The following is a 14,204-nucleotide window of genomic DNA, read 5'->3' as shown; positions in this document are numbered from 1 at the left end:
GTCATCACCTGCTGCTCTCGGTGGCTTCCCATAGAGTGGTTTGCTCCCTGTCTGTCACCAGAGGATGTCTTGTATTTCTCCTCCTTTGTAACTTTCTCACGTTCACGCTGGGCCGCGTCCTTCCCCATCGAGGCAGCACGTGTGCTGAGGTCCACCTCCAGGGGCCTGAGTGAACCGCCACAGCCTGGTGTTTCAGGCGCAGCTGACCTGCCTCGGGGACAGGAAGACACCGCGGGGCACGGCTGAGGCAAAGGTGCTTCGTGGGTGGGGGTGGGGGAGGAGGGGTGACCGTGCGGCCCGGGGCAGGACGCAGCTCCAGCCCTGGCCCGTTGGCTGCCTGCCATGCAGCCTTGGGCAAATCCCTGAATGCCCCATAGGCGCCTGGTTCCCTACCCTCACCCCCCCACCCCACCAAAGGCAAAGGACTGCTGATGTGAGCCTGTCTCCTCTATAGCCTTGGCTGGACCACTTTCCCCTGAGCATCAGGTCCGCAGGGGCACTTGGTCCTCGGAAGAAGCCTTGGCAGCAACCCCTGCCTCTGGCTTTCGGGGTGATGACGAAACCAGAGAGCTGGCCAGAGGCAGCCACGGCTCACTCATTTGTCTATGAGGCTTGTTGGCTTTTGAAATGAGACAGGAAGGAGGGTTGAGGTGGAGCCCCGCACAGGAAGAGGTGAGGAGCTCTGGCTGCCGTGACAGCCGGGGGGCTCGGAGGAGTGCAGGAGCTGGCGGGCCTCGTCCCCGCTGCCCTGCACGGTCAGCACCGCCCGATCCCTCCAGACAGGGATCACTCCCGCCCTGGACGGATTCCGTCGGCTGAGAAGCCCAGCTGACAGGCCGCAGAGATTTCCAGGACATCCTGCCCTCCACCCAGCTGCCTCTGTCCACTGGAGCAGGGCGGAGCCCAGAAGTGCCAGGATGGAGCACCCCCAGTCCCCCAGTCTCGGCCTCCCTGGGGAAATGAGGCCCGGGAGGTAAGTTGAGTGCAGAATGGGGGAAGAAGAGGAGACAGCTGACAGGAAGGACCGTAACTCTTAAGGCCTGAACTGCCCTGTGGAAGGCTGGCTGGGGCAGCCCTGGGAAGGTGTCCCTGAGGGTGCTGGGAGCTTCTGGGCAGGATGAGATCAGTGTGGATAAACAAACACATGCCCAAGGGCAGCCCACCACGGGTGAAGGGGACAAAGCCCAGCTCCCCAGGTACCAATGACGGGACGCCAGGAGGAGCAGGAAGTAGCTGGAAAGCGCTGCAGACAGGCAGAGGTGATGCTGAGTAGGGCAGCCCATGGTTAAGCTTGAAATCAGCGGACCTGGGCCCCATCCAGGCAGCCCTCTTCCTCCCTTAAGATGGAGGGGACAACACCAGACCTGCCCGGTGTCCTGAGGACCCAGGGGGGTGGTGCAGGGAGGATGGGGTCGGTCACCCAGAGCCTGCTTCCTAAATGTCGCCCTCATGTTGGGTGAGCTGCCTGCAGGGGCCTCCCCCAGCCGCGCCCACGGATGGAGACGAGGCTCATCATTCTGAGAGGGACAGTAACCACAGACTCCTTTTCAGAAGAGGCGCCACGGAGCGGGTTCGGGGTGGCTGTTGGCCTGGGGTCTTTTCCATGGCCAGGTTCCTGGGCTCGGGGCTTCCTCCCTGTCCCCTCAGTGCAGATCCCTACTTCCCCAAGCCCTGGGGCTCACCTTTAGCCATTGCAGGCCACCCTGCAGCGAACACCCCTCAGCAGCCACTGCTGCTGGCCCTGGGAGGTCCTGGGAGTGGGGTGGTTCCTGGGCCACCTGCTGGGCTCCCCTCCTCTGTTCTTACTGGTCCAAAGGTGGAGGCCAGGTTGCAGGGGGCTCTTATCCGAGAAGGGGTGCCAGATGATAGAACAGTCTATTAATTTTGAATCTCAGATTATACAATGAGGTGTTCTTCTCTTTTAAAGTTTAAGTATGTCCCAAGTATTACATAAGATATACTAAAAGAATTATTTGGGGACTTCCCTGGAGGTCCAGTGGTTAAGACTCTGTGTTCCCAATGCAGGGGCACAGGTTTGATCCCTGGTCAGGGAACTAAGATCCTGCATGCTGCACGGTGCAGCCAAAAACCCCCCCAAAAATTGAAAAGAATTACTTGTTTAGCTGAAATTAAAATTTCACTATGTGTCCTGTATCTTAATTTGATAAATCTGGCAACCCTAGGCAAGGCTTAGTGGGACAAGAAGGATGGGTGTCTGATGAGGAGGGAGTATCTGCCCTGGCGACTAATGGGACCCAGAGTTGGGGAGCTCACCACCCCCCACTTTCCCAGGCACACGCAGCCTGCCTCTTCCTCCCCACTCACTCCTGCCTGCTGGTTTCCCTTCTTTGTCACTTGCCTAACCGCTCTCTGGCCCAGGGGTTCTCCATTCTGGCTGCTCATTAGAATCATCTGAGCTGCTTTACCATGTGTCCACATAGGCGCCCTACCCTAAACCAGTGGAGTCTCTGTGTGGCCGGACTAAGCAGTGGCTTTTCTAAAGCAGTGCTGCAGAGAATGGCCATGTAATCCAGCCACCCCACTTCTGGGTGGACACACGGAAGAGCTGAAAGCAGGGCCCTGAACTGCTCATCTGTCTTCCCTTGTTCACAGCAGCATTGCTCACAAGAGCCAAAAACTGGAAACAACCAGCGTCTGCCTATGGGTGGAGGCCTAAACCAAATGTGGTCCATCCATGAAATGGAATATGATAGAGCCATAAAAAGGAAAGACATTCTAATACACATTACAACATGGATGAGCCTGGAAAACATTATGCTCAGTGAAGAGGCCAAATATACTGCATGATCCCACTCACATGAGGAGCCCAGAGTCATCAGATACACAGGAACAGAAAGTGGCCTGGTGGCGACCAGGGGCTAGGGAAAGAGGGATGGGAGCCAGAGTCTCCATTTGGGAAGATGAAAAAGTTCTAGAGGTGGATGATAGTGATGTTTCACAACGCTGTAAATGTACCCAGTGCCACTGAATAGAATGCTTTAAAATGGTTAAAATGGTAAATTTTATGTTATATACATTTTGGTGGTGGTGGTGTAGTCACTAAGTCATGCCTGACTCTTCGGGCCCCCAGGCTTCTCTGTACATGGGATTTCCCAGGAAAGGATGTCGGAGTGGGTTCCCATTTCCTTCTCCAGGGGATCTTCCTGACGCAGGAATCGAACCTGGGTCTCCTGCACTGTAGACAGTCTCCTGCATTGCAAGCAGATTCCTTACCACGGAGCCACCAGGGTACACTTTACCACAATAAAAATTTTAAATTAAAAAAATATACAGTGCTCCAGACAATGTTCTAGAGGCATTAAGCTTGGCCCTTCTCCCACCTGGTGCTGCGTACTCTTGGCCACCACCCCGTCCCCACCAAGGCAGTCAGTTACCCGGTAAGTGCACCTGGACATCCAAAGCAGGGGGCCTGTGCCCAACCTGGGCATCACCCTGACATCACACCGAGAGCAGGACATGGGCCTGGGTGTCCCAGCTCGTGTAAGAAGAGGCTGCAGGAGCAATTGCTTTGTTTTGGTTTATGTATATTTGAATTTTTAGACAGCTGCTAGCATAGCCGTCTCTAAATTGAGGTATAACTTAGCCAGTAAAGTGCGCTTGGAGAAGGCAATGGCAACCCACTCCAGTACTCTTGCCTGGAAAATCCCATGGACGGAGGAGCCTGGTGGGCTGCAGTCCAATGAGGTCACTAGGAGTCAGACATGAGTGAGCGACTTTACTTTCACTTTTCACTTTCATGCATTGGAGAAGGAAATGGCAACCCACTCCAGTGTTCTCGCCTGGAGAATCCCAGGGACCGGGGAGCCTGGTGGGCTGCCGTCTATGGGGCCGCACAGAGTCGAACACGGCTGAAGCGACTTAGCAGCAGCAGCGGCAGCAAAGTGAGCTCGGGGCTTCCCAGGTGGTCTAGTGGTAAAGAACCCACCTGCCAATGCAAGAGACGCAAAAGACACTGGCTCGATCCCTGGGTCAGGGAAGAACCCCTGCAGGAGGGCATGGCAACCCACTCCAGTATTCTTGCCTGGAGAATCCCATGGACAGAGGCGCCTTGCGGGCTACAGTCCATAAGGTCACACAGAGTTCACGACTGACGCAACTTAAGCATGCACGCACAAAGTGAGCTCAGGGGATTTTTACATATGTGTACGCCTGTTTGTGCTCTATCCGAATTAATAGGCGGAGGTGTCCAGCACCTTTGAAGGCTGCCTCACACCCCTGTCCAGTCGGAACCGCCTCCAAGGGTAGCCACTGTGTTCACTTCTATCTTTTCAGATTGGTCTGCCCTGATTTTAAACTCCCTGCAAATGGAATCACAGAGGGTGTCTCCTTTGCATCAGATTTCTTTCTCTCACAATATCTGTGAGAGTCAGCCATATTGTTGAGGATATCAGTAGCTTATTCTTTTTCTTTATTACGTAGGATTTCATTATATGAACGTTCAAAAAAAAATCTCATTCTTTTGTTGATGGACATTGGTTGTTTCCATTTTTCCGGGACTTTATGAACAAAGCTGCTGTAAATATTCTGATCTGTGATTTGGTGGACATAATCACTCATTTCTGTTGGGTTTATACCTCAGGGGGAAATTACTGGGTCACAGAAATATGCATATTTAACCTTATTACTAACAAACATTTTCCCAGAGTGATCTTGACTTGCATTTCTCTAATGACTACTGATATTCTCTTTTGTGACATTCTTCAAGTTTTCGGCTCATTTTATCGTTGGGTTTTTGTTTCTTACTGATTAATTAATGTGTTTGGGATGTCATCTCCTAGTCAGTGGTTTGCTTTCTTGCCCTTTTCATTATGTCTTCTAACATAATTTTATTTTATTTTATTTTATTTTATTCAGATATTCCTGAATCCCCAAATACTGCTCTTTCCTTTCATGGTTAGTGCACCTTATATTCTGTTTACTCTTGACCTAGGCCAAGTTCATAAAGATATTCTCCCATGTGTTTTCTAAGGCTTGACTGTGTCAGCATTCACACTTAGATCTATGATCCAGCTTAAATTAATGTTTTGTGTATGCTGTGAGGTAGGGGTCATGGTTCCTTTTTCCCACATGAACATCCCATTAGCCAACACAGTTTAATGCAAAGACCACCCTTTCCCCACTGAACTGCAGTGGAGCCCCATTATAAACCCAGTGATCATATATGACCAAGTGATCGTGTATATGTGGGTCGGTTTCTAGACCCTCCATTCTACTGCACTGGTCTATTTGTCTGCCCTTGTACCAATATCTATAGCTCTATACTAGGTTTTGTGCTTTTTTTAAATAAAAAAGAAGTTTCTTTAAAAATTATTTATTTTGACTGTACTGGGTCTTTGTTGCTGTGTGCAGGCTTTCTCTAGCTGCAGTGAATGGGGGCTACTGTCCAGTTGTGGTGGGTGGGCTTCTCACTGCTGGCTTCTCCTGGCTTGAGGGCTCAATAGCTGTGGTACATAGGTTATTCTCCCAGTGGCATGTGGGATCTTACCAGACCAGAGATGGAACCCATTTCCCCTGGATTTGCAGGTGGATTCTTAACTACCGGACCACCAGGGACGTCCCTATATTAAGTCTTGATACTGTGTACTATAAGTCCTCAGGCTTTGTTCTTCTTCGAAATGATTTTGTCTATTTCAAGGTTTTCTGTTTATGTTTTACAATCGGTTTGCCTCTCTTCCCCCGCTCCAAAAAGCCTGCTGGGATTCTGATTGAGATGTCAATCTATTAATCTATTTGGGAAAAACAGACATCTTAATAATATTAAGTCTTTCGATCTATGAACATAGCAAATCCCTAATTTTAAGTTTTCTTAATTGTTTTATAGTTTTCAGCGTAGAGGTCATGAAATTTTTTTTGCTATATTTATTCTTATATATTGGATATTTTATGGCATTTCAAATTTTTACTTTTGATTTGAGTGTTACTTAGTAAGTAGAAATATAACTGATCCTTTTTGTGTATTGATCTTGTGTCCAGAAAACTGAAGTTCATATATTTGTTCTAACAGTTCTATCGTAGATTCCTTTGGATTTTCAATATATACAATCATGTCAATTATGAATAATGATCAAATACATTTATCTTTTCCTTTTCTAATCTTGATGTCTTTTCTTTCTTTCATTTGCCCTATTGCACTAGCACCTACTTTATTAAAAACTAAAAAAAGCAACCATCAACCAGGATAGGTTACCCCTGAGGAGCAGAAGTGAGGTTTATATTTTACTTACTTTTGTGTTACTTCTGTGATTTTAGTGTTTTACTTTTATAATTCTATAAGTGATCTTTTTAAATGAGGGGAGAGCAATACATACCAGTTAGCAAATTCTAAGCAGTTGAGATTCACAAAATAAGAAGCACTTCCTTAATCCCACTGTCATATATTTCCAGCTATCCTCTAGCCAGACAAAAATGGTATCCTATTTTTTTTAAGTCTCTTATATGAATTCTCCTTTGCACATTGATTTTTTTTCTCACATAAAAACACACTGTAAAACATACAGGAAGTTCAACAAACTCCAAGTCAGATTAATTCAGAGACCCACATCAAGACGCATTATAATCAAACTTTCAAAAAACAAAACCCATATTGAAATCAGCAAGAGAGAAGCGAATCATCACATACCAGGGATCCTCAATAAGGTTATCAGCAGACTTCTCACCAGAAACTTTGGAGACCAGAAAAGAGTAGGCTGACATGTTCAAAGTGCTCAAAGAGAGGAACTATCAACCAAGAGTCCTAAAACCAGCAAAACTGTCCTTCAAACCTTACGGAGAAATTTTGTGTTTAATGTGATGCACAATTCAAAAAAATTTTTTCATGGGCTGGCCAAACCCATTGACTTGAAATGTTATTTTTGTCACATTACCAAATCCCTTCCTATATAAATAATATAAATATATGCTTGTTCCTGGATCCCATATTATGTTTTATTGACTTATGATTATATTTTTGTGCTATCCCACCCTGCTGTATACATAGCTTAATAATAATGGAAGATTATGTTCAAGATTGCAAGTTCTGTTGGGGAGAAGGTGGGGAAGGGATAGTTAGGGAGTCTGAGGTGGACATGTACGCACCACTATACTTACAATGGATAGCCAACAGGATCTACTGTATAGTACATGGAACTCTACTCAATGCTCTGTGCCAGCCTGGATGGGAGCGGGGTCTGGGGGAGAACGGAGACATGTATATGTACAGCTGAGCCCCTTTGCTTTTCACCTGAAACTACCACAACATTGTTAATCGGCTGGACCCCAATACAAAGTGAACAGTTTACAGTCTGGAAAAAAAAAATTATGGAAATCTAAATAAAGTCTGCTGCTGCTGCTGCTCAGTCACTTCAGTCGTGTCCGAGTCTGTGCGACCCCATGGACGGCAGCCCACCAGGCTCCCCCGTCCCTGGGATTCTCCAGGCAAGAACACTGGAGTGGGTTGCCATTTCCTTCTCCAATGCATGAAAGTGAAAAGTGAAAGGGAAGTCGCTCAGTCGTGTCCAACTAGTAGCGACCCCGTGGACTGCAGCCCACCAGGCTCCTCTGTCCATGGGATTTTCCAGGCAAGAGTACTAGAGTGGGGTGCCATCGCCTTCTCCGGAATAAAGTATAGATTTAGTCAATTAAAAAATAAATGCAAGTTCTGCCACAACAAACACCCGAAGCAACCAAAAGAGAAAAAAAGACTGCAAGTTTGGTTTGAAGTTAGGAAATCCACAAGTGCAGCTCACAGTTTACAGGCAAGATCAGTCACGGCACTCCCTCCTGTGGCTTCACACACTCACTGAGATACGTCCACACTCCTGAGGACCAGGGCTCAAGCCCCTCTGACTTTGCCTCCTAACCCCGTGGTGAGCCTACTTGCTCACCAACTGTGCTCTGGCAACCGGCAGGGAAGTCCACACTGGCCTCGTCCTGCCTGCTGGTCTCCTGGTTCTCTGCATGACTCTCTCCCACCTTTCAGCTCTCTGGCCACTGGGACTCCCCCCGCCCTCTCCCCGGACCCTGACCCTCTCCATCATGCGCACGGTTTATTTTATTCAGGCACTAACTGCCATCAGGCCCTGCTTAGTCACTTGTTTTCTTCTTGTGCCGTTATCTTCCACTCCCACCACACTCACAAGGTAAGGACTTGGTCTAATTGTTCACCGTTACAGCGCCAGTGCCTACAGCACACATCAGGCCCCCAGTAAACATCTGCCGGCTGGATGAATGACTGGAAGGATAATAAATCGTGCGGTTAGACCAATGCTGCTAAAAAGTCATTCACTCATTTAACAGACAAGCCTAAAAGTTTTATAAAATGTGGAAACATACCTTACGAGGCAGGTAGATTATACAGCGCAAATCCTATTGTCAGTGAAACCATGGTTTTTAGTCCAATTCAACGGCTTCCTGGTCATGCATCCCTGGGCAAAGTCGTTGAACCTCTCTGAACCTCTATGTTCTCCTCTATAGAATGGGAGAAACAATGGTAATGAGAATTGTTACAGAACATAAGGAAATGATGTGAGTCCAGTGCTTAACAGAAGGTCAGGAACACAGTAAACCTTCAACAAAGTATTACCCAGTGTGAACCTGAATGGCAAGAAGAAAAGAGAAATTGAAGGAATCTTTTCCCAAGAGGAGAACTAATTAGAAACTGATCATAGGGACTTCCTTGGCAGTCCAGCACTTAAGATTCCACTGCACGGGTTCCATCCCCGGTCGGGGCACTAAGATCGTGCATGCCGCTCGGTGTGCCCAAGAAGTTTAAAAATAAATAGAAACTTTTAGTTAAAGAGAAATAAAAGAAACCAGTCAAAAACATCAGGTCTAACAGTCTGGCCTAGAACTCCTCCTGGGAGAGTCAGGAGTCGGACAAGGATGCCTGCAACAACTGCTGTCCTTCAACACTTCTGGCAGCAACAGTGAGGTTTGGCCACGCAGAGCAAGTGTTCAAAATCAGAGTTCTTTTTAGAGAAGAGATGAAATTATTGTATTGCAGTCATTCAATAGCCTAAAGAGAGGGTTTTTTTTTTTTTTCTGGTTTATAAATCATTTATTTTTGGCCGTGCTGGGTCTTTGTTGCTGCCTGGGCTCTTCTCTAGTTGCGGTGAGAAAGGGCTGCTTTCCAGTTGTGGCTTCTCACTGCGGCGGCTTCTCTTGTTGCAGAGCAAGAGTTCTTCGGGCTCACAGGCTTTAGTAGTTGCAGAACAATCATCCAGTAGTTGTGACTCACAAAAGGGTCAGGAGGCAAGGTCTGAGAGGCTCTAGAGCACAGCTCAACAGCTATGGGCACACAGGCTTAGCTGCTCCTCGGCATGTGGGATCCTCCCAGGTCACGGACGGAACCCGTGTTTCCTGCATTGGCAGGCGGATTCTTTACCCCTGAGCCACCAGGGAAGCCCCTCAAAAGCCTAAAGAGAGTTAACTGAGAAATGATGAAAACTCCTGGGAATACTTAACACCTGGATGGGATAATGAGACTAAAACACACGAAATCTAACGGTCTTCTTTGACACCAAAAAATTCATAACAACAACAAGAATTATTTAAAAATACTCCACACAAAGAAGAAACTGGCAAGATCTAGATAAGGAAAACTATAGTTTAGCAACGGATCTAAAGGAAAACCTCAATAACAGCTCCATTAATCCATGCACATTAACACAACTTAAACCAGTATCCTAGCCAGTTTCTTTTCCCCTCGGTTCTTAACATTTAGAAAAATGAAATAAAAGAGCCAGAAGGGACCTGGAGAAGTAGAGGGAGTGTGGCCTTGCCCTGGCCTATTTCTGAAATCCCAGTGTAGTTCAGCCCAGTTGGACACTATCTACCTCAAGTTGGCTGCACTAACTCTTCAGTGTCAACATGAACTGAATGCTTGGAAAATACTGTTTTACATATTGCCAAGCTTCTTTTGCGCTTCCCAAGTGGCTCAGTGGTAGAGAATCTGCCTGCCAATGCAGGAGACTCAAGAGACTCAGATTTGATCTGTGGGCTGGGAAGATCCCCTGGAGGAGGAAATGGCAACCCACTCCAGTATTCTTGCCTGGAGAATCCTATGGACCGAGGAACCGGGCAGGCTCCAGTCTGCTGAGTCACAAAGAGTTGGATGCAAATGAACACACACACACAAACTTCTTTTAGTATTTTCCAGGTAGAAAGATCCATCCCAAATAAAGTGCCTGGGAACCCCAATTCAAATCCAAGGTAGAGGAGTATGTTGGATCCTGGGGGCTATAGCCAGTGGATCTCTCTTAAACGAACCCTATCAGGACCCAGAGAGCTCCAGGGCTGGAGGGTGTGGGTCAACCACTGCCTCTGCCACCCAAGGCAGCAGGTGTAGCCTTTGCCCAGCCTCACGTCCTGTTTTCTCTCCTAGGCCCATGGACAAAGGATGGCCGACCCCTGCCCGCTGAGTGCCTGGGGCCCTGTTGGAGGGGCTGCCGAGGGCTGGACACCCTGCCCACTGCAGGTGAGGAAGGGGTCCTCCGGTGCCCTCCTTGGTTGAGGGAGGGGCACACGGGGGCGGCCAGCTTTGGCCATGGGATCCACTCCAGTCCCCAGGGAGGAAAGGGAACGTGGGCGGGTGGGGCTTTGCCTCTCAGCGCCCGCATCGCTGTCCCCGGCAGAAAATATGCAGTTCAGGAGGGGCCCCTGTGCTTCCCGGAGACACAGGACACGAAAGGAGCTGAGTGGCTGCTCTGAGAACCAGTTCTCCCCTCCCTTTCGTCTCCTCCTTTCTTCTTTTCTTTTTAAATTAGCAGACTTTAGTTTTTAGAGCAGTTTTAGGTTCATAAAAGAACTGACTGGGAAAGACCGAGATTTCCCCCTCCCTGCCTACACCCACCCACCCCACCAGAGGGGCACGCTGGTCACAGTCGGTCACCCACACTGACACGTCACGGTCACCCAGAGTCCAGAACCGGCATCAGCGTCACCCCTGGTGCTGTTCCTTCTACGGCTTTGGACGAGCACATACACCGCTGCAGTATCACAGAGTCGCTTCCGTGCCTCGGCAATCCTCTGTGCTCCGCCAGTTCGTCCTCCCCAGACCCCTGCCAGCCACTGTCTGGTCACTATCTCCGTGGCTCTGCCTTTTCCAGAAGGCCATGGGGCTGGAACTGTACCGCCCGCAGCCTCTCCCCGTCGGCCTCTTCCACCCTTCCCTTCTTGCCAGTGGACCTGTTCCTAATTAGCCCCGTTTCCAGGTTACAAATGAGGACACCACGGCACAGAGAGCTCAGGCGGCCTGTTCAGTGTCGCACAGACGGTAAGTGGCAGAGCTCAGATTCCAGCCCGGGGCCCCCTGCCCCTGGCGATGCTCCTGGCAGCAGGGCCTACTGGGGCCACCCAGGAACAAACCGCGCCCCCCCCCCGCCCCACCAAACCCATCCTGGAGGCCAGACCGAGGGCCGGCTGCCCACCATCCGGGGAGGGAGAGAGAGTGGGCCTTCATCCCACCCGGGCCCTGAGGCTCGGTCGCCTGTCCCAGGCCACTGGGTGGGACGACAGAGGCCGCAGGCCCAGGCCTCTCTCCACAGCCCCTGGCCGCAGTCCCCGACTCCATGAGGAAGCAGGAGTTGCGCCCAGGCGGGGAGACCGGCCAAGGCCACACCGCCAGCTCCCCGGCCGAGCAGGTGAAAGCCCTGGTGGACCTGCTGGCCGGGAAAGGTGGTCAGGGCTCCCAGGCCCCGCAGCCCCCCAGCAGGACGCCAGAATGCCCACTGAAGCCCCATGGCAATGGTAGGCCTATGGATGGGGATCCCTGGGCCTTTTCCCCCTCCCCTTTCCCCCGCCCCTGTCCCACCCTCCCCCATGGCCTCTGTCCCACAGACTTGAGGATACAGAGGCACCGGGAGGCCCTGCTGAACAGGACCGGGGTCAGCCCCGAGCTGGGCAGCCCCTCCCCAAGGCTGACCAGCCTCCTGCTGGTGGAGGGCCTGACGGACCTGCAGCTGAGGGAGCATGACTTCACACAGGTGGAGGCCACGCGCGGGGGCTGGTGCTCAGCCAAGACCATCGCTCTGGACAGGCTCTTCCTGCCCCTGTCGCGTGTGTCCATCCCCCCCCGCATCTCCATCACCATCGGGGTGGCCGGAGTGGGCAAGACCACCCTGGTAAGGAGCTTTGTTCACCTCTGGGCCCGGGGGCAGGTGGGCAAGGACTTCTCGCTGGTACTGCCCCTGACCTTCCGGGATCTCAACACCCACGAGAAGCTGTCTGCAGACAGACTCCTCCGCTCCGTCTTCCCACACGCTGGGGAGGCGGGCCTGGCATCAGTGGCGCTGAGCAAAGTCCTCTTGATCCTGGATGGCCTGGACGAGTGTAAGACACCCCTGGACTTCTCCAACACTGTGGCCTGCACGGACCCCAAGAAGGAGATCCAGGTGGACCACCTGATCACCAACATCATCCGGGGCAACCTCTTCCCGGAAGTGTCTGTCTGGATCACCTCCCGTCCCGGCGCGGCTGGCCAGATTCCGGGGGGCCTGGTGGACCGGATGACCGAGATCCGGGGCTTCAGCGAGGAGGAGATCAAGACCTGTCTGGAGCAGATGTTCCCCGAGGACCCTATCCTCACGGGCTGGGTCCTGAGCCAGGTGCAGGCTGACCGGACTCTGTATCTCATGTGCACCATCCCGGCCTTCTGCAGGCTGGCGGGGGCAGCGCTGGGCCACCTGCACCGCAAGAGGCCGGGGTCCCCGGACGCCGAGCTGTGGCCCCCGAGGACCCTGTGTGAGCTCTACGCGTGGTACTTCAGGATGGCCCTTGGCGGAGAGGGGCAGGAGAAGGCCAAGGCGAGCCCCCGCATCGAGCAGCTGGCCCACAGCGGCCGCAAGCTGGTGGGCACGCTGGGCCGGCTGGCCTTCCACGGGCTGGTCAGGAAGAAGTATGTGTTCTACGAGCCTGACCTGAAGGTGCTGGGCGTGGACCTCACACTGCTACAGACGGCCCTGTGTGGCCGCTTCCTGCAGCGGGAGGAGACTCTGGCCTCCGCAGCCGCCTACTGCTTCACCCACCTGTCCCTGCAGGAGTTCGTGGCGGCCGCGTACTACTGCAGCGCCTCCAAGAGGGCCATCTTCGACCTTTTCACCGAGGGCAGCGTGTCCTGGCCCCGGCTGGGCTTCCTCACACACTTCCGGAGCGCGGCCCAGCGGGCCATGCAGGCGGAGGACGGGCGGCTCGACGTCTTCCTGCGATTCCTCTCAGGCCTCTTGTCCCCGAGGGTCAACGCTCTGCTGGCCGGCTCCCTGCTGACCCAGGGCGAGCACCAGGGCTACCGGGCCCAGGTGGCCGAGCTCCTGCAGGGCTGTCTGCGCCCCGACGTGGCGGTCTGCGCCCGGGCCGTCAACGTCCTGCACTGCCTGCGCGAGCTGCAGCACACTGAGCTGGCCTGCAGCGTGGAGGAGGCCGTGGCCAGCGGGGGCCTGGCCAGGCTGACCGGCCCCCCGCACCGCGCCGCCCTGGCCTACCTCCTGCAGGTGTCCGACGTCTGCGCCCCGGAGGCGTCCCTGCCCCTGTGCCTCAGCCCGGGCGTCCTCCAGAGCCTGCTGCCCCAGCTGCTCTACTGCCGGAACCTGAGGTGGGCGCTGGGGGCAGGGGCAGTGCAGGGTGGGCGGGAGGAAGGTACAGTGAGGACCGGGCTGGCTCCTCCCACCCCACGCCCGCCTATGTCCCATCCTGGGGCCGCTGTCACCAAGGACCACGACCCAGGCGGCTTCAAAGGACAGAAACTGCTTCTCTCCTAGTTGTGGAGACTGGAGTCTAAGAGGATGTCGTCAGCAGGGCCATGCTCCCTGGGAAACCTGTAGGGACGGTCCTTGGGTCATTCCTGGCCTTCCCAGCCTGCGGTGTCTGCCGGCAGTCCTTGGCTTGCAGACTCAGGCTCTGCCTCTGAGGTCACATGGCTGTCTCCTCCATGTCTGTCTTCTTGTTGATCTCTCTCTCTCATGGGGACACTGGTCCCCACGCTGGGTTACAGACCACCTCACTCCACTATGACCTCATCCTCACTCGTTATCTGCAACGACCCTATTTCCAAAGAAGGTTGCATTTCTGAGGCACGGGGGTGGGGGGCTGTAAACACCAGTATGTCTTACAGGGGGACACCACTCGACCCACAACACCCCGTATAGCACCCCAGTGCTGACAGAGGCCACGCCCATTGCTCCACCCCCAGCCTGTCGTCCTCTGCCCACTCT

At 52.4% G+C, this 14,204-nt stretch overlaps 1 protein-coding gene across 1 annotated transcript in view; it reads left to right on the top strand.

The window, feature by feature from the left end:
* NLRC3 (NLR family CARD domain containing 3) overlaps nt 695-14,204 on the top strand; it is a 28,865-nt gene continuing 15,355 nt past the window's right edge. Inside the window, exons 1-5 of the mRNA XM_018041029.1 lie at nt 695-973; nt 10,382-10,474; nt 11,211-11,272; nt 11,544-11,745; nt 11,836-13,585. Of these exons, the coding sequence (XP_017896518.1) occupies nt 11,568-11,745; nt 11,836-13,585 (1,928 nt within the window). The 5' untranslated portion in view covers nt 695-973; nt 10,382-10,474; nt 11,211-11,272; nt 11,544-11,567. The remainder of the gene's footprint in view (nt 974-10,381; nt 10,475-11,210; nt 11,273-11,543; nt 11,746-11,835; nt 13,586-14,204) is intronic.

This window comes from Capra hircus, chromosome 25, assembly GCF_001704415.2.
Source record: "Capra hircus breed San Clemente chromosome 25, ASM170441v1, whole genome shotgun sequence".
In the NCBI taxonomy this organism is placed as follows: domain Eukaryota; kingdom Metazoa; phylum Chordata; class Mammalia; order Artiodactyla; family Bovidae; genus Capra; species Capra hircus.
This window is presented reverse-complemented; position numbering and strand designations above follow the sequence as displayed.